Genomic DNA, 19,875 nt, shown 5'->3' with positions numbered 1-19,875 from the left:
AAATATGTTCATCTTTTACAAAATATAAAATATTTTCTGTGGTTAAAATAAAATAAGACTTGCATTAAATATACAAAAGCAGCCGTGTTGAGTTGTGAAATGTGTGGCAGGTGAATAATATTCTGCAGTAAATGTTCCTACTTGCAAAAATGTGCAAATATCAAAGGTTTCTATATGGGTCATTTTTGACCCATGTATGTAAAATTGATGTAGAAATAAAAAAAACTGTGTTTGTTTATAAAGTAAGAAAGGAAACATTAACATAATGATTTGTGGAAATCAAAAACAAGATATTTAATGAATACCTGTAATAAAAAAAATAAAAAAAACATATCTTTTAAAGATTCAGCAAAGAAACACTCAGCCATCACTGAAATAACATAGGAAATGAATACGGGTCTTTTTAGACCCATGTATGTAAAAAAAATGTAGAAATACAAAAACTGTGTTTGTTTATAAAGTAAGAAAGGAAACATAAACATAATGATTTGTGGAAATCAAAAACAAGATATTTAATGAATACCTGGAATAACAAATGATAAAATACATATATTTTAAAGATTCAGCAAAGAAACACTCAGCCATCACTGAAATAACATAGGAAATGAATACGGGTCTTTTTGGACCCATGTTGCGCATTAGAAGGGTTGCGATACAAAAACGATTTTTATTCGAAAAGAAAGAAATGAAAAATTTAAATTAGGATTTTTAATGATCTAAAACAAGTTAATTGAGGAATACCTGGAATACTGAATGATGAAATTAATTTCTTGCAAAGATATAGAAAATGAAAACTCAGTCGGGTCTTTTTAGACCCATGTTGTGCATCAAAGGGTTAAGTTACTTGAAACATTGGACATTTCTGTGACATTTTCTGATTATTATTTTCAGAGCAGTTCCACTCCCAACACATGTAATGATTTTTTACACGTCTCTTACAGTCACATGTGAGACATATCCTGTTCTCCCTCTCTCACTCACTCACTCACTCACTCACTCTGTCTTCATCTCTCATCTGAAAGTACCACTGAAAGTTGAACTGTGAGCTGTCACTTGTCAGTAAATGTGTGAGTAATGAGGACGTGTCTCTTGAGTGATCTATGTCTGTACTGCTGGATGAGAGATGGCGGGTGTTTTACGGATGCTCTTTGTAGTTTTCTGTCCTTTAATTCTGTCTGAGAGTGGAGATGATGGTAAGTGATTTGAGATTGTATATAATAAACTGAGAATGTATAAACTGAAAAATCAGAGATTATTATTACTTTCATTTTTTTATATATATGTTCTGAATATATATATTTTTGGTTAAGTTACTCTAAAAAATAAATTAATTACTTACTACTAATTACACCACTAATAATTACTAATTACTACTAATCTTCAACAGTGTAATTAATAACACTGGTTCTGAATGGAAGCGATTATTAGATTATTAGTCTTCAGTCAAATCCAGCATTATGACTGTAAATGTAGCTAGATTGTGTGTAGCGATTTATTATGATCATAAAGAGATGTCTTTGAGGGAAAATTCATATGTGAAACGTTCATTTAAGGTAGTTTTTATTGAAGCACACTAACAAGGGTGACTTGGTTGGTTTATGTTTTTCTCCTCTCGGTGCATTTTAGATTGGTCTGAGAAAGAAGTGACCTGCACATCCAATTTGACCTTCCAACAGAGTAACCTCACCTGTTCGCTAAATGATGAACCCAATGAGGAGGTCAAATTCGCAACACTCTGGTATTTCATTAGACATATTTACTATAAATGAGTGTGGAATATATCAGAAACTGAATATTTAAAAATGCTTTTGTTACTAAAAAGTGTGTTTTAATGTAATGTGAATCAATGTTTGCTTTAAACTCTGATGTTGAACTGGAAATGTTTTTCTTTTTTCTTTTCCCGTTTAGCACAACAGAAAAAAAATTAGAGATAAAACCTTGTAAAAATGCTACTCTAGGACCACAAGACTTTACTTTTAAGAGTTTGGCGATACTTACTGATTACAAGCTCAAAGTACACATAGGAGAAGGGGTTATTGAAAAAAACATCGACCTGAGAAGAATTGGCAAGTCTATCTATCTATCTATCTATCTATCTATCTATCTATCTATCTATCTATCTATCTATCTATCTATCTATCTATCTATCTATCTATCTATCTATCTATCTATCTATCTATCTATCTATCTATCTATCTATCTATCTATCTATCTATCTATCTATCTATCTATCTATCTATCTATCTATCTAACTAATCTGTCTTTGTCCTTGCAGTCAAAATCCCAGCTCCTGGAATAAAGCTTGCCAATTACACGGAAGACACAGAGGAAGTTTCCATTTGGATTGAATACAGCCATGAATATGTAACCAAACCTGCCTTTGAAGTGGAAATCTGGGGGGAAAAACTTGCAAACAAGGTGTTTTTCCCAACAATTTGTTTGTTACACTTTACCTTTCTTAAAATTTAAGATGGAATCATTTCGAGTTCGTTTAACAAATAAACAACACCCTTTCTTTCTTTACAGCCCATCAGGCAAACTATTAAAAATAGGGACTTCACTATCAACAGGGATACAATTGGTGGAGATGGTGTTTACTATACACGTGTTAGAGCAAAACCTGACGATTATTTTGACGGCGACTGGAGTGAGTGGAGTTCAACTGCCAATTTCACTATAAAAAGTGAGTGGATCATTGATTAAATGTCAGTTACATGAGAGGTTACATGTGAAATTTGCCAATAGGGTTATGAATGAATGCTGTATACTATTTTTAGTATGATAAACACATAGGAGGACTTTATCTGAAGGAGCAAAGAACCCTTGTTGGGCTTTTTACACACATTATTGGGTAGGTGAAGAATCAAATAGCTTTGGGATTAAGAAAATGTGAAAAAACACATTTTAACCGTTATTCATCATGCCTGATTTATTGTGATGATGTAAATTATGACACACATTCTACATTTACTATCAAAGCAAACGTCACTTCACTATCATTACTTCACATCACCATCGGCTTCTCTGTCTTTCTGGTGCTCATCAGTTTGGGGGCCTTGCTATGGAGAACGCAGTGAGTGTTTTTTCTTTTTATAAATGTATTTTATGTATTTTATTTTTTTAAATGTACCAATTGTTTTCTCACCCAGTATAAAAGACTACATCACACCAAACATCCCCCACCCGAAGGCAACTCTCGCACAAATGCACAGGGCAAGAGAGGTAATTTAGTTTGTCCTGTGTCTTATTGCTTCACTTGACGTTCTGTGAGATTAAACAACAAGATGTCCTCAATGTCCTCATGCAGAATGTTTTTGCATTTTCAGGGTCTTCCTATCACTTTCAGCCCTGAGATATTCAGCGATTTCTTCATACACCGTGTGGATTACGTTGATGAAAAACCATCTGCTCTGGAGTTTGAGGACGGTCTGGAGGAATGCTGCTATAGCCAAACCAGTTCCTTAAATACATCATTGAGTGAAATGGACATGAATGATGAACGACCGCCGAGAGAGCAGTCCCACCTGAAAATTAGATTGTTAGATGAATCAGATTTGTCAAAAGGAAGCGAAAACAGTGGCCATCAGGGTGAAACGGCCCCTCAACGAGAATGCAAAGACGAAGCCTATGTCACTATGTCCAGCCTCTTCAAAACACAGTGAACAATTCTAGTTTACTGGTTATTTTACAGACCCTTGGTAGAGGAAGTTATTCTGCGTACATGATAAAAGGTTAACTAACATTGTATGTAATGCATTTAAAAACCCAAAAAGCCTGTTATGTATAACGAGACGCTTTTACACGTTACTAGATGTGTCCGGTTTGTAGCTCTGGGCTAACCATGTTTGTACATATCGTAGCAGTCATCCACAGGTTTCATTTTCAACCAAGCATCACGCACAGCTGTGGTCTCCATTGTGGTATTCAATTTCCTTCTGAATGTTTCAGAAACACAGGCATTAAGTGTGAATCATAGATAAATCCACATTTTTGAACTCATCACACATATACTCGGACCTCATGTAACTGCTGCTAGCCTCAGTGTTCTCTTTATCCATGGATGTTTTCATCTGTATATATACCTGAGCTGAGAGATTTTTATCCTCTGTTAATCTCACTCAAAAGTAATACATACAGTTCAAGTGGCACTTTTTCAATGATCAGAGGATCTATTTATAATGATCAGAAGAAACATTTTCTGTGTATATAAAAAAGCATCTGCTCATAATGCTAATTCTGTAATGCATTTATCATTATATATATAAATATATTACAGTCTTAAATAGATGTGTAATAAAGGAATGTATACAAATTATATGAAATATTCCATTGATATTTCCGAAGTTGCTAGATTTGTTCATAAAGTTGTTCATTTTAGTTCTGATAGAAAATTTTAAAAGCACTATAACAAACCATCAGTCCACATAACCATAGAATATATTTTCACATTTCATGCGAATCATCTCAAGGAACTTTTTTTTTTTTAATAACCATAATAAAACATTTATTAATTGAGTCATTTGCCAGAACATGCATAACTAGATCTGAAGACTCACAAGACTTCCATATATCACCATATACCACACTTGTTTTAGTTATGATGCAACAAGGTGTTTTACACTTAAAAAACAATTAACTTACCAGTAACACAACATTTTACACATAATTCAAGCTTCTACAGTACCTCCATTTTCCAGATTTATTGTTAATATCCTACAAATATGTGTCAGATTTATTAACCCTAACTTGTTTTGATTTCACAAGCATTATCAATTGGTTTACAAGCATAACCCTTCATAACTTCCATGCATTCTTCATCATTAAAATAAAATACACATCACTATCGATAGAAGCACTGACTCCACTGTAATAGTTCCAGAATTCATCTTTTGTCACCTGCAGATTGAAAAGAAGAAATAATGTTATTACACAAACTGGTAGCCCTTACATAGACCCAAACTACACCCAGAAGGATAATCCCAACCTGGAAAGATAGCGAGACATTTGGAAGTTAATTTATAACAGACTTAATTTGTATTTGAGTTTTTGAGTGTTTCTCACGTAGGGATCCAAGCAGGTGCAAAGGCAGCTTTCATTAGCCAAATAAAGAGGATGCACACAATCACAAGACACAAAGTCTTGCAACAATACCACACCACCTGCATTTGTTAGATGGTGTGTGGCTGATTCTGGAATAAAACAATACATGCATTAGTGCAGCTGCTTGTCTGCAGTGAGAAACACTCTGTGTGATTGGTAATTGGTTGATTTCTTTGATTGTAAGAGGTAGATTCCCAAAACCCCAAAGTTAATAGTTGTAAGACACCAAAGGTAAACTTGCCATCTTATTTTAGACTCGACCCTGTCAAAACTGTGCCTGTTGTTTTTAACCTCTGGTTCAATATATACAGTATATGTATGTGGAGTGTGTAGCTTTTCATTTCTTAAACAACCATGTAGGAGGACACATCATGGCCATATTCCAGGATGACAAAGCCAAGATTTATGAATCATACAAGACCTTGACAAAAAAAATGATGCACCTCTAGATGGAAATAACATCACAACATTTATTTCCATCAAGAGGAGCATACATTTTTGGTCAAGATCTTGTACTGACGATGCAAGAGTCAAGCACTCTACACATCCCAAAGACTTTCAGTGAATTTAAGTTCTGGAGTCAAAGGTGCCAATTCATGTGTGAAAATGATACTTCATGCTCCGTCCTGACCATTCTTTCACAATATGAGCCTGATGAATCTTGGCATTGTCATCCTGGAATATGGCCATGATGTGTCTTCCTACATGGTTGTTTAAGAAATGAAAAGCTACACACTCCATCGATTAGGTTTAGAATAACTATTGCCAAACATTTATCAACATCTTATATATCTCGATATATCTCATACTCTTAACATCTCATATATATCCAGACTTTTGTCTGCAATGAACATGTTTGACAGGGTCATGATGACAGGGTCAAGAGATGTTTATGCTTCAGGTTGACCAGCTTTGTTCTTTACCCAAAAATAGATGCCTCAGAAGTTTAGTCAAGCTTCCATGCATTTTTCATCATTAATATAAAGTAGATATCTGTGTCAATGGATGCGCTCACGCCGGAGTAGTAGTTCAAAAACTCCTCTTTTGTGACCTGATATATGGAGACATTTAGCATGATCAAAGAAAACACTGTAGAAAGGACTTCTTATGGTGCCACCGATTGAACTGGGTGGTGCTTAAAACCAAAGACAAAGCAATTATATTCTAAAAGATAGGTCTGTTAAATATTAGTACATTACTATGCTGGATACTGTAAATTTTAGATGAGACAACTGTATTTTCAGCATCTTCATACCTTCCCATCCTTGTCATCCGGAGAGTCAAAACTGTCCAGGAATTTGCGGAATACTTGGTCTTCGGTCCACTCACCGTTTTGATATTTAGGGTGATGTTTGACATTGTATACTCCTCTCAGATCCTCTATTGTAATCACACCATCTCCGGTCTTATCCAACTTTTTGAATGCCTGTAACACCACCTCCTTTCTGGCGTTAGACATGGCTGGCTGCAATCACAGGAATGAAAAGAATAACATAAGAACAACTGTCATTGCACTGGTCAACTAAAAACACATCATCGTTCAATGCGTTTACCCTCAGAGACATAAGAAACTCGTCAAAGTCAATATATCCACTGCCGTCCCTGTCAAAGTGCTGGAAAAGTTTTATAGCCTCGTCTTTCTCGACGAGCACACCGTAGTCACTCAGGCCTTTCAGGAACTCCTTCATGTCCAGTGTGCGACTATTGTCATCATCCATGATCCTAAAAGTTCTGAGAACATCAAACTGTAGTCAGATATCTGCACTTCAGTCTATATGAAGAAACGCACCTCATGCACACTGTACCTGCCCAGTCCCTTGATGCCTGCGGACCCTCGTGCCAAACACTGCAGCCTTAGTCGTTCAATGGGGTCTGAGCAATCAGTCAGCTGCTTCTTGGCATTGATTGCCATCTCTCGGTCGTGCCGTGATGTACCTGCCATCCTACACCTATCTGATCTGAAGGTGACAAGACTGATTTTTAGGCTTACTTATGTGGGTGCACTCTTAAAAAAAATAAAGGTTCTTCTATTGCAGAGCTGACACCCTTTTGGAACCTGGAGTGTAGTTTTGGAGTGTAGTTGAACTATGTGTGTGTGTGTGTGTGTGTGTGTGTGTGTGTGTGTGTGTGTGTGTGTGTGTGTGTGTGTGTGTGTGTGTGTGTGTGTGTGTGTGTGTGTGTGTGTGTGTGTGTGTGTGTGTGTGTTGTGTAGTCCATATAAACTACAAATATTCCATATAGTCTCTGAATATGACCTCATAAAAACTGCATGCATTGTAATTATAATAATATACAATTATATTATATTATGATACAATAAATTCAGCTTTAGTAACGTTACAGAGTTTAGTCTAAGAGTAACACGAACTGTATTGTATCGCAGTAAGGAAACAACATGCTCTTAAAATATACTGTAATCCAGCAAACAGTACATCATGACTTTATTCATTCTTAATACTCTATTCGCTGCATACTCACATAGAGAAGTGAAACAAAACTATGATTAATGTGCTAAAACCACCTGGATTTCCGTAGCGCTGCTTTGGTCTTTCCTGTTTAAGCGTTCACCGTTTCCACGGAGACGAGTTCTTGCATTTGATTGGTCATTCTTGCTACAGGTGTTTGATTAGGCGATTAGATCGTCAAGTTTGATCTCCCGCTGTTGTTCAAGTTTACTGGTTGCTCAGCCAAAGGGTACAAAAACAACGCGAAACATAATTTCGAAAATGAAAGAACTACGGATATGACTACTGCAGATACCTCAAGCCGAAGTCTTGCTTGAGAGTCATAAAAAGGATTTTTGTGCAAGTTCATGTTTAAAGACTCACACAAAAAATTTCGTCATAGTAAAGTTAATTAGAAGACAAACATGAACTTTAAAATATTGACATTGAAGCAAATATGATTTAATCAATCATTTATTAATAACTGCAAGATTACATTAAGTATGTGTCCATTTGGAATGTACCACAATTCATTTACACCAAACATACAAATCAACAGATTCCAGCATCAGATTCCAGTTCCAGCCTTCATCATCATCATACTACTTGAGGATTGACCAATGACCATATCAAGGTTACACCTCATTGGCAACATAATTCATATCTTCATAAATACACAGTAAATGTGAATACACTTAGCAGTAAACCAAAAGGTATAAATGAAACAAAACAAAAAAACAATGCCCTTCTTATTTATTTAAACCTAAAGGGCTACGTTTACTAAGAAAATACATTAATCTGAGATTAAACCATGATGCTTAGCATTTGTGGAGAGAATAGACAAATGTTTACAGTGAAATATAACACTAGTTAGAACTGCTACTGCACTTCCTGTGAGAAACAATATGCAGTAGAATATCATATCATGCAAAAAATTTACATTTGATATGCTTGATGACCTTATGCACAAGGAGAATTTCATGTATTTAAAAAAATGTGATTCCCTCAAATCTTGCCATGCACTCACTAGTCTTGTTTTATAAGCTTATGTTGCTAACCAGATTCCTTCAACACATTTGCATACTGAAAGTCTGTTTTCTACAAGAAAACTGCACTTGTGATAGAGATGATTCTAAGTCTCGAAAACCAGCCCACAAGAACATGTAACCCCATTTTTTTTTTGCCTATTCTGAATAAGTGACAAAAAAATGACAATGCTATTTACAAATGGTCTATCTGACATTCATCCACAAGACTAGTGCTAAAATAAGGTAACAAAGGTAACTTCATTATAAATGAGATGTGCAAGGTCTAAATAATAACAGTCATGTGAAACAAGAAAAGCAGCAGGTTATGTGTCTAAAATCAAAAGACATAAATTATACAACTTCATGTACCATAAATATATAAAAGAATATGAATAATGGAAAAAATACTTAAAACTAAATTACACCAGGACTTAAATTATATATATATATATATATATATATATATATATATATATATATATATATATATATATATATATATGAGATGAGAAACAGCTAAATCCTGTCTGTCTGTAGTACCTTTCATGGCTCAGTGTTTCGACTGTTCAACTTTACATTAACTCATTTCTGGAAATGGATTAAAGAAACTGAGCAACAACAACAACAAAAAATCCCATTTATCACATGCAGCGGTCTGAATGCCTGGCACTTCAAAATGAGTGTGTTCATTTCTCTATGTGGCTTTTATCAGGAGTTTATCAGGACGCATGCAGATAACTACACTGCATTACAGGATACAGGAAGTTGAAGATGTTTGAAAAGAGAGGAACAAACCACACACGTAGAGATGAGTGTTTTTAGAGGTACAATTCATCTTATTTCCCCCTAGACAGTGTTTTTGACCAAGAAAAGACATTAAACATCATCAAAGATTCGGCTTTGAGAAGACGACATTGAGAGGTACCTTCCGCCGGCATGTCTGTGGGAGAAAGAAACAGACATGTGAACGCACAAGATAAACCTCGTGACAATAGAGTGCTGCAGGTTCCATCATCCCCAAAGTCAATGGGTTTCTTGAATGGGTTTTTAGTTAAACACCTGAAAAAGTGTCTGTGGTTAACACAAACTCAAGATATTTTTACGTTTTATTCTACGACATAAAATACCTCAGTAATAATGCTTTGTGATTTTTTTTAAGCTTTTACTTGCTAACAAGCAGCTAAATGGAACTACACAGGGCTAATGAATATCAACACACCGAACAGGAAAACTCATCTACTCACTAGTCCACTTTTACAGCCTTCTGTGTTTATAACTCAAACTTTCAGGGAAAATGTTTGGAGAAAGAGTTGTCGTGAAGACCGTGCTGTAGTTTATAGCCTATGTTTAGCCTTTTGCATCTGCCGATTGCATTTAGGCTTATTTGTGGAGATTATCATGATGAAAAAAATGTGTGAGAATCATAAACTTTTGTTGGTCACTTATTTTTAGCAATAATCCAAAAGCCAATTGAAAAGGGGAACTAGGGTGATGCTAACTTCCGGGTTGACCGACAAAATTCTGTCATGCCCACAGCCCTCATAAAACTTGATCTAACCTGCCAGGGTCAGATTGCAAAGGGTCATCAGTAAGTGTCTCAGCATTGAAGTCCAATGGCTCAGCGTCTTGCAACAACTCAATGCTGTCTCGCCCTGACTGGTTGCTGCTACGCGTGTACTTGGCCTCTGCGAAGAAAAAAGAAAAAGAATTCCTGCTTCTTTTTGGAATTCACTTAATAACAAACACCCACACGTCTTATTGGGCATTAAACATACGTCGGTTTGTGTTTGAATTTAGGGTTTCGCCGTAGTTGGTTTCCTTCATCTCAGACATGGAGGTTCGGTTTCTGGCAGCAATATCATCTCGCTGAACATAACGCTCTCTCCATTCCTGTCACAGGGAAACATATATTTACACACAGGAATAATCAGACGCAGTATGAATTATAGAAATAATCTTACTCTTCGTCTGTTTTCCCCATCTTCTATTCTTTGCCGTTTTCTTCTTTCTATGCAAAAGACAGCAAAATAAGTCACATACATGTCCTTGATTAATGTCAGATGGGACCATTTTAACTGTCAATGTTTTTGTCAGTGGTGACTACCCATCTGACGCACTGAGGTTTTCACCACTGCAGATAGTAGAGCTGTAGCAATGAGGAAAAGTGATTCCTGTTTGAATCATCATTTATTTCTGTTTACATCTAACCATAGCAACCACAGGAGACCGTTTGACTTTGTTTTTAATCTACTGGTAGAACATTTAGCACCGCTTCAAATGACATCTTTCTCATTTTAAAAACCATTTGATCATAGTTTTGTTTTGTGTTTGTTTAAAATTAGTTTTGTAGACCAAAATAAATTGGGCTTGTGTGAATTTCTTTATAAAATCTTAAGAAATAACTTTTGAACAGTATATATATATATATATATATATAAATATCTAAAGTAAAGTCAAAGTTCAGACTTGAATCCTATTGAACAAATTTGGGATTTAGCGGATTCAAAGATAGATTGCACAACAATTTTATCAAAAGCAAGTCTTTGGGAACAACTAGAAACTATTTGGATGTCAATACCAACAGAGACATTGGGAAAGTACTGTACTTAAAAACAATGCCATTAAGAATGCAAGATGTTTTCAAGGCCAACGGACGGCATTCAAAATATATATATTTTTAGTTATATTTATATTATATTACATTTATATTACATTTTTTATTATATTACAGTTATATTACATTATGTGTGAATAAAGACTATTTAGTTGTTTCAGTTTCAGCCTAATAAATGATGACAAAAAAACAAGGTTTAACAACTTTTTGACAGACTCCTAAAATATTTATTTTCTCTTTATGAAAGGTAGTCTAATAAATTTGTTAAGCACTAATATATATATACAGTACCAGTCAAAAGTTTGGAAACATTACTATTTTTAATGTTTTTGAAAGAAGTCTCTTATGCTCATCAAGCCTGCAGTAAAAAAATAAACAAATAAAAAAAATAATAATATTATGAAATATTATTACAATTTAAAATAATGGTTCTCTTTTTTAATATACTTTAAAATGTAATTTATTTTTGTGATGCAAAGCTGAATTTTCATCAGCAAGTACTCCAGTCTTTGGTGTCTTATGATCCTTCAGAAATCATTCTAATATGCTGATTTATGATCAATGTTGGAAACAGTTGTGCTGCTTAATATTTTTTTTATAACCTGAGATACTTTTTTCAGGATTATTTGATGAATAAAAAGTTAAAAAGAACTGTATATATTTAGAATAGAAATCGTTTGTAACAATATACACTACCGTTCAAAAGTTTGGGAACAATAACTATTTTTTTTTAAAGAAATTAGTACTTTAATTCAACAAGGATGCGTTAAATTGATAAAAGGTGATGGTAACGATATATATTGTTAGAAATGTATTATTTTGAATAAATGCTGTTTTTATGAATAAATGCTGTTAACGTTTTACTCATCAATGATCCTGAAAAAAGTATTCCAAAAAAATATATTAAACAGCACAACTGTTTCCATCATTGATAATAACTGAGTATCAAATCATCATATTAGAATGATTTCTGAAGGATCATAAGACACCAAAGACTGGAGTACTTGCTGATGAAAATTCAGCTTTGCATCACAAAAATAAATTCCATTTTAAAATATATTAAAAAAGAGAACCATTATTTTAAATTGTAATAATATTTCATAATATTACTGTTTTTTTTTTTTTTTTTTTTTTTTTTTTACTGCAGGCTTGATGAGCATAAGAGACTTCTTTCAAAAACATTAAAAATAGTAATGTTTCCAAACTTTTGACTGGTACTGTGTATATATATATATATATATATATATATATATATATATATATATATATATATATATATATATATATATATATATATATATATATATATATACATATACACACACATTAAAAATAGTAATGTTTCCAAACTTTTGACTGGTACTGTATATATATATATATATATATATATATATATATATATATATACACACATTAAAAATAGTAATGTTTCCAAACTTTTGACTGGTACTGTATATATATATATATATATATATATATATATATATATATATATATATATATATATATATATATATATATATATATAGTGGTTTTTGAAGCTTACTTTTCAAAAGTTTGAGGTCAGTGTTTTTTTCCGAGAAGCGAATACTTTTTTTCAGCAATGTTTTTTTGAGCACCAACAATAATTGTGCAGGAAGTCAGCATATTAGAATAATCTCTAATACCAACTGGGACTGAAGTAATGGCTGTTGAAAATTCAGCTTTGCGATTACATGAATAGTTTACATTTTAAAATATATTAAAATAGAAAACAGATATTTTAAATTGTAATATTTCATAATATGGCTGTGTTTAATTTGATCAAATAAATGCAGCCTTGTTAAGCAAAAGAGACTTCTTTCAAAAACATTTTACTCACACCAAACTTGCATTTTATATTTACTGTGTATATACTATTGACCTCTGCGCAGGAGTTCTCTGCCTTCATCTATGAGGTCAGAAGTCAATTCGTTCTCTCCCATGAACTGCTGGAAACCCAGGAGGTTCAGACAACGTGTCCCAAGACTGGACAGAAAGTGGGGGGAAAAAATGTGTTTTTTAGTTTTCAATTAGTCAGAAACTACAACATAACATCTGACACGTAATACCCATCACACATGAAATTCTGTCTGATAATTCATAGATAATATTAGACACACCTGAAGAATGTAGCAATACAAAGAATGACGATCAGCATGGGGTAATATATGTAGAAGCCGTTGGCAATGAAGGACAGGACCCGCATGGAACCCATGATCTACAACATTAGAGAAGGTTCATTTAATGCTTAATAGTACATTCAAAAAGGGCATTCTAGGCCATTGAAGCCTTGTTCTCTAAATTTCATATAATGGTAAAAGACTTACAGAGGTGTATGCCGTCTGCTCCTTTGCTTGGTGGGATATGGCAGAATCCATGTGAATCAGTCCCAGGAAGTTTAGACAAAGTGGTGGAGTCAAGCGGCAAAAAAGCCTAGTAAACAACACACAGGCTTTGTGCTTTATCAGAGAAAGACTAATGACAGAGTTTACTGACAATACAAGTTTAATACACTCAAAACTGCTATGCAGAACATACATGCCGCTGAACTGTAGGCTGTAGGCATCAGTTTGGTGATGTGAGGCCAGGTAGTAGTAGTTGAAGACTCGGATGCGAAACACGGTGGAGTAGATGCAGGTGCAGAGGAAAAAGATTGTAATGAAGCACGCCATCTACAGGCCAAAAATGACAATATTATCTTATGTTTCAGCTAATCTCACCAGGTCAGACCTCAGTAAGCCTCAGACCTTAGTTTTGGTGTATTGCATGAGTCGGCAACATTGAGTTGTAAATAAGTAAAAAATAGATCAAATGAAATCATATATTAAAATAATTTTATTTAACTATTTTACTTAAGAAGAAAAGATAAGTTCAAACTTTCTAAACGCAACACTTTTGGTTTTGCCCCCATTTTTCATGAGCTGAAGATCTAAGACTTTTTCTATGTACACAAAAGGCCTATCTCTTCATATATATATATATATATATATATATATATATATATATATATATATATATATATATATGTATATATATATATATATATATATATATATGAAGAGTTCAGATGCAAAAGCCTCTAAGTGCCATCTGAAATTTTCTTTTAGAATGATAATTTTTATCAAACTCGTATATTTAAGTGTGTGCGTGTGTGTGTGTGTGTGTGTGTGTGTGTGTGTGTGTGTGTGTGTGTGTGTTTCAACAAAAACATTAAGCGGAACAACTGTTTATGTTTCTAAGCACCAATTCAGCATATTAGAATGATTTCTGAAGGATCATGTGGCACTGAAGACTGGAGTAATGATGCTGAAAATTCAGTTTTGCCATCACAGGAATAAATTACATTTTAAAATATATATAAATAAAAACATTTAAAAATAATTTAATTATTATAATTGTAATTTTACTGTATTGTTGATCAAATAAACACAGCCTTAGTAAGCATAAGAGACTTTTATAAAAAAATATTAAATCTTACCAACCCTCCAATTTTTGAACGGTGATGTACATAATTAAGTTTGACGTTACCTCTCCCATCTATATTTTTATCCATTTACTATATTAATCGCCCAGCTCTAATCTGCTAAATGTTACTTAAGGCATGAAAATATAAAAATGTAATAAACATTAAAATCTTGATTTTCTCTAAAGTTGCTTTGAAACAATGTGTATTGTGAAAAGAGCTATACAAATACATTTTGACCTGACTATTCACTTTTCCTAGATTACAGAGCTCAAGCAGACTCACCTCAATGTACAGGTAGTTGTAATCTCTCTCAGCAAGCTGGATAAACACAGCAAAGAGTGACAGAACGGGATGAGTACTGAAGAAAGTACACTCAGACCAAACCACAGCCACCGAAAAGAGTGACAGAACCACAGCCAGTATACGGTAAAACCACTGCTTCAGCAAACACTCCCAGTACCACTCTGATGAAGGAAACAAAGGACAGTAAAAGCAGGGTCAAAAGTGACACTTGTTTATCTAGATCTACTACCTACCTACTGTGGGGGTATAAATATAGCGTCTGAACCAGCCTACAGGTTCTGGAGGGGCAAAGCTGTGAACGAACTGCCGAGAGGTGCTGGTTTCGTTCTTGGCAACGTCCTCGAGATGTAAAGCCTGTTCCAGCAATATCTGCCACTGAACTCGTGTGCGATTGTGCCTCTGCACTGCGTAGATCACCTGAGAAACCAGCTGTCAGTATTATCCTCGATCAAAATTCAGAAAACACAGAGAGAACGCCTGAGAACACCTGCTTGTGTAGTTTCGAAAGGCTTCTTTCAGAGGGATATGCGTTTTGTTTATCATCGAAATCCTCATAGTCATCCATGTTCCTGCCCATTTTCTCCTGATATTCAACTGGGCACTAAAAATAAAAAGCAGGTTTCAACTAAAAAGAGTGGCACGGTTCAATCAATCACATACATAAAAATGCACTGTCATCCTCTCACCTTTCGGAGAATGGTGTCTACATTCTTCCTTAATGGATGATTATATTTGATCGCTTCATTGATTTTTCTCACTTCCTATGATAAAAATACAAGACACAATATTGGCTGAATGGACTCAGATCTGACATGACCTTTCAAAGACCAGCTCACCCGGACTTATATATTGTAAACAGATGTTTATTTACAGCGTATAAACACACATGGCTTTCACCTCCATGACATCTTCTAGGTTCTCCTCTGAATCTGCCTTCTCTGTCATGAGCTTGGCTGCTTTGAAGTAAGTCTTGATGAGAAGGTGACCCTGGCGTGAGGACTCCCAGTACGAGCGGGGGATCTCGACCAGGCCGTAGCCCAACAGCAACACTAGAAGAAACAAACCCCAAGTGTTGGCCGCAGTGATGCCGATGGTTTGCAGCTCATACCTGGTGAAGTCATACAGAAAAGAATAGTCAGTATGAACAGAACATTGTGATGACAACTGAAGAATTTTCTGGGTTGGTTTACCGACCAGGAGAGGTGCCACTGAGGATGCACAGCCACATAGATAAGAAGAGAGCCGAAGATGAAAAGGTATGTGCCATAGTAGATTGCATTCTCAATCAGGGCCGTCTTGATCTTTCCAGTAATGGAGAATCCTCCAGAGCGGGCATATGACTGCATGAATGGCAGAAGGAGCCTTAGAAGAGAAAACACCATTATTAATCACTATTTTTACAGTTAGCACATTCATGAGCAGACATAATACAGCATAGTTATTTATGCACTGTTTAAACCAAAGGTTTTCAAAGGAGGTGCTCGAGGGCCCAGAAAATCTGAGATTTTTTTTTTATTTTACTATGAATAGGGCATAGAAAAAAAACCTGTAAAATTACAATACTAATATTTATGGTTGTCTTAAAGGGTTAGTTCCACCCAAAATTAAAATTTTGTCATTAGTTACTCACCCTCATGTCGTTCTAAACCCGTAAGGTAAGACTTTCGTTCATCTTCGGAACACATATGAAGATATTTTTAATTAAATATGAGAGATTTCTGTCCCTCCATTGACAGCTTTGCAACTACCACTTTGAGGCCTCAAAAAGTTTATAAAGAGATCGTAAAAACTAATCCATATGAATCAGGCTGTTTAGTCCATATTTTCTGAAGAGATGATGAATTCAGGCTTTTATTGACATATACAAATTAATCAGCGAACATAAACAGAAGATCAACCACACTGGCTTTGCGAGAACAAATCTCATTGGTTCCTGCGGAAGCTCAAACGTGCTGCGTAACATGAGAACGGACCTCATTGGTTCTCGCATGTCAAGCAACATGCTTGAGCTTCCGTTTACCACAACTGATGTGTGGTGAATGTTTATATATTAATAAAAGATCCGCTCATCAAATAAAGCGATCGTGTCTCTTCAGAAAATTTGAACTAAACCGCTCAATTCATATAAATTAAATTTACGATCTCTTTATGAACTTTTTGAAGTGTTAAAGTGGTAGTAGTTATATCTTCATTTGTGTTTCGAAAAGGAACAAAAGTCTTACGGGTTTGGAATGACATGAGGGTGAACTAACCCTTTAATTTCTTCATTTTCAAACATTTAACCGTTGAGCTTGTACTTTTGTGGAAAACCAGGAGCCCTGACACTTTGGGAAAAGGGTTGGTGCAATGTGGCATTCCCAAATGTCTGTTCCCAAACAGATGCAGAGATGAGTTCGCGGGGAGCAGCATTTACTGCAAAGCTAGCCGTTCTGAGACACTGAAAACAGTGGATCATGAGCTGATTGTGTGTAAATTAACATGAGTGGCACTATACTCTGAAACATGCAGTGCATGTATTTATTTAATTAAAAAATACCTTTGCAGTCTAAAAATAGCACTTCGCCAAATAGCCATTTCGTTTTCATTTCAATTACTTTGCAGCACTACAAAAGACTGACTTGAGTAGTAACATTGACAAATAATTATCAGGAAGATTTAAGATGCCTTTATCAAGTTTAAAAGGGCAAACCTTTCTCACCAAGTAAGACACTGTGAGGTCCAATAAACAACCCTCCAGAACACTGGCATGATGCCATCTGGAATGTAGCTCCATGGTTTATAGCACACATGTTCAGTGCTTCGGGAAAAGGGACAAAATATATGTTCATAAACATGCACTATAACAGTACAATCAGAATAGGACTAACTGAATACTTGAATTGCTGTTGAATTTACCTTTTACTAGGTGAGACAGAGGTGTTTGGAGTCGTCTGGTTTGAAATGACAGGGCTCACAGAGGGCGTCTGGGCATGTGCTCCCTGATCAATTAAACACTGCTTGTAGATTGTCTGAAAATCAATTGCACAAGTTGTCTGAGCTGCATCAGGAATTAACAGTGCTGGACACTTTTATAGAGCGGGAGCCACACTAACCGTGCTGACATCCAGGGGAAGAATGAAGACGATGAGAAAGCACAAATACCAAGCCAGCAGTGTGCCAAAGAGAACCATGCGCTGCTGCTTCTTAAAGTCGCCATAGCGATGCAGGAGAAAGAGAGCCAGGAAAAAGACAACCACAATCTCTATTCCCAGCGCTGCCCCGCTCATAGTGCAGGCCGCACTCCGCTCACTCTTCCTGGGACTGAGAGCAACTGCAAACAGAGAGAGAGACAAAGACCAAATAACATTGGACAAGAAACAGTTAAAGACCACACAAAATGGAAGTTTGGGAGATTTTAGACAAAAAAACTTAAACTTAGGAGGAAAAGAAACACTACCCACCACAACAACAAAATCTATGCTCACAGAAGACAGTACAGATCTACATAATATAGAGACTAATTATGAAAACTGTATTCTAGCAGATTGTTTACGGTGTTATGATATCTTGCACTATTTCAAATACTTTTGTATTTTATGTGTAAAGTAATTTAATGGGTAAAGCATAGACTTTTTAATTATTTAAATGGATTGATTTGATTGTTGTTTGACATGAATGGAGTGTTTTATATGATTACAGAAAAAAATGTGCCTTTATGTGCCTAAAAACCTTTATTTTTAATTTTTATAAAACGTATTTATGTGACTGGTATTCAAGCAGAGACCCTTTTGTTTTTCCTCATTTGAGCATAAAGTGTAATTATCTGTAATTGCTGGATTCAGTCAAGCCTAACTAATCTCACTATGCAGACAATCAAGTTCGTTTACTGGGCGTAATGGGAAGTTGTGATGACAAATTCGACTTATTTCCGCGATTCAGTTCTTTTCGGACAGAATCGGTTCTTTTGAATTCGGATAATCAAGTCGTAAACATTTCTACAATTACTACTAATATTAAATGATTCAACGAATCATTGACTCAATAAATGCCTCAGAATGATTCAGTTCGATTCGTGAACAACTCGCTCAGGGCTGCATCTCCAAGCATCCTAAGTATGCTTTTGGAAAGCTTACGATGCTTTTAGAAAACAGAAATCGGTTCATCATCATCATTATCATTATCAAACTTTATGCAAGTCCAGATAAAAAAACAATACAATACATAAAGAAATGTGTTACAAACGATTCAACCAATTCATCAAAAAGATCCGATTTAAAGAATGATTGATTCACGAATCGGATATCGCTAGAATAAAAACATACGCCTGGTTAACACACAAGCCTGCTGCGTTACTTGCAATTCGTTCCAATGTATACACTCTGTTTTGCGTCAAAGAGTGCTTTAATCGCAAACGATCTGTCAAAGCACAATCTCCAGCTGATCTTTTGGGCAGTGCCCGTGTTTTGCTCTGAATCATGGGATCGCCTTACCTCAGATCTGCTTCAGAGAAATATGTGATGCAATAAGCTTATACCTTATTTCATTTCATAGACAAATCAAGGTGCGTGATGACAAAATTACCTAGACAAAATCCACATTTCACGGATTTCCAGAAAATCACAAACGTCACGCCTCTGACGCATCTAATGGGCGGCGGCTTCTTCTAGTTTTACAGGCAAGACGCCATAGATGAATATCGCCAACTACCGTGCATAAGAGCAAATAACACTAAAATGCATTATAAAATAGAATTATCAGCAAAAAAGGGAAATTACAAATTCAAAATTGAATCCCATGGATACAGTATCAGTCCCAGTAACAAGAAAAAAAACTTTCATAAAATAGGCCTGTGAATTAGATGTTTGTGGACATTTGTTTATTATTATCATGAGAAAAATTGCACAATATACTATTGTATCA

The 19,875-nt window shown here is 35.1% G+C and overlaps 3 protein-coding genes across 6 annotated transcripts; 1 reads left to right on the top strand and 2 right to left on the bottom strand.

Moving 5' to 3' along the window:
• Positions 1 to 1,048: 1,048 nt before the first annotated feature.
• On the top strand, positions 1,049 to 4,842 carry il7r (interleukin 7 receptor). The gene is made up of 8 exons (XM_081390505.1): positions 1,049 to 1,193; positions 1,627 to 1,738; positions 1,909 to 2,066; positions 2,276 to 2,418; positions 2,527 to 2,683; positions 2,980 to 3,073; positions 3,150 to 3,222; positions 3,327 to 4,842. The coding sequence occupies exons 1-8, from the start codon at positions 1,124 to 1,126 to the stop codon at positions 3,660 to 3,662; spliced, it is 1,143 nt and encodes a 380-aa protein (XP_081246631.1). The 5' UTR covers positions 1,049 to 1,123; the 3' UTR covers positions 3,663 to 4,842.
• capslb (calcyphosine-like b) lies at positions 4,486 to 7,887 on the bottom strand (the record flags this gene model as incomplete). 2 transcript variants are annotated; one of them, XM_081390506.1, is made up of 5 exons in its annotated part: positions 7,579 to 7,887; positions 6,906 to 7,058; positions 6,654 to 6,831; positions 6,356 to 6,565; positions 4,486 to 4,896 (listed from the first exon to the last, which is right to left on the bottom strand). In XM_081390506.1, exons 2-5 carry the CDS (start codon positions 7,040 to 7,042, stop codon positions 4,795 to 4,797), a joined length of 627 nt encoding a protein of 208 aa, XP_081246632.1. In that variant the 5' UTR covers positions 7,043 to 7,058; positions 7,579 to 7,887. The 2 variants fall into 2 exon arrangements, with proteins under 2 accessions (XP_081246632.1, XP_081246633.1); XM_081390507.1 differs by lacking the exon at positions 4,486 to 4,896 and adding an exon at positions 6,047 to 6,151.
• A 1,308-nt stretch (positions 7,888 to 9,195) lies between these two features.
• On the bottom strand, positions 9,196 to 19,607 carry lmbrd2b (LMBR1 domain containing 2b). Of its 3 annotated transcripts, none has more exons than XM_081390456.1 (18): positions 19,446 to 19,549; positions 18,069 to 18,286; positions 17,872 to 17,984; positions 17,675 to 17,773; positions 16,171 to 16,338; positions 15,874 to 16,084; positions 15,663 to 15,737; positions 15,464 to 15,577; positions 15,210 to 15,393; positions 14,956 to 15,137; positions 13,746 to 13,879; positions 13,535 to 13,640; positions 13,328 to 13,425; positions 13,090 to 13,193; positions 10,534 to 10,580; positions 10,348 to 10,462; positions 10,131 to 10,257; positions 9,196 to 9,512 (listed from the first exon to the last, which is right to left on the bottom strand). In XM_081390456.1, exons 2-18 carry the CDS (start codon positions 18,240 to 18,242, stop codon positions 9,449 to 9,451), a joined length of 2,115 nt encoding a protein of 704 aa, XP_081246582.1. In that variant the 5' UTR covers positions 18,243 to 18,286; positions 19,446 to 19,549; the 3' UTR covers positions 9,196 to 9,448. The 3 variants fall into 3 exon arrangements, with proteins under 3 accessions (XP_081246582.1, XP_081246581.1, XP_081246583.1); XM_081390455.1 differs by having other exon boundaries at positions 9,309 to 9,512; positions 19,537 to 19,607; XM_081390457.1 differs by having other exon boundaries at positions 9,309 to 9,512; positions 19,490 to 19,547.
• Positions 19,608 to 19,875: the final 268 nt, after the last annotated feature.

This window comes from Scardinius erythrophthalmus, assembly GCF_964197995.2.
Source record: "Scardinius erythrophthalmus genome assembly, chromosome: 17".
NCBI classification, from domain to species: Eukaryota; Metazoa; Chordata; class Actinopteri; order Cypriniformes; family Leuciscidae; genus Scardinius; species Scardinius erythrophthalmus.
This window is presented reverse-complemented; position numbering and strand designations above follow the sequence as displayed.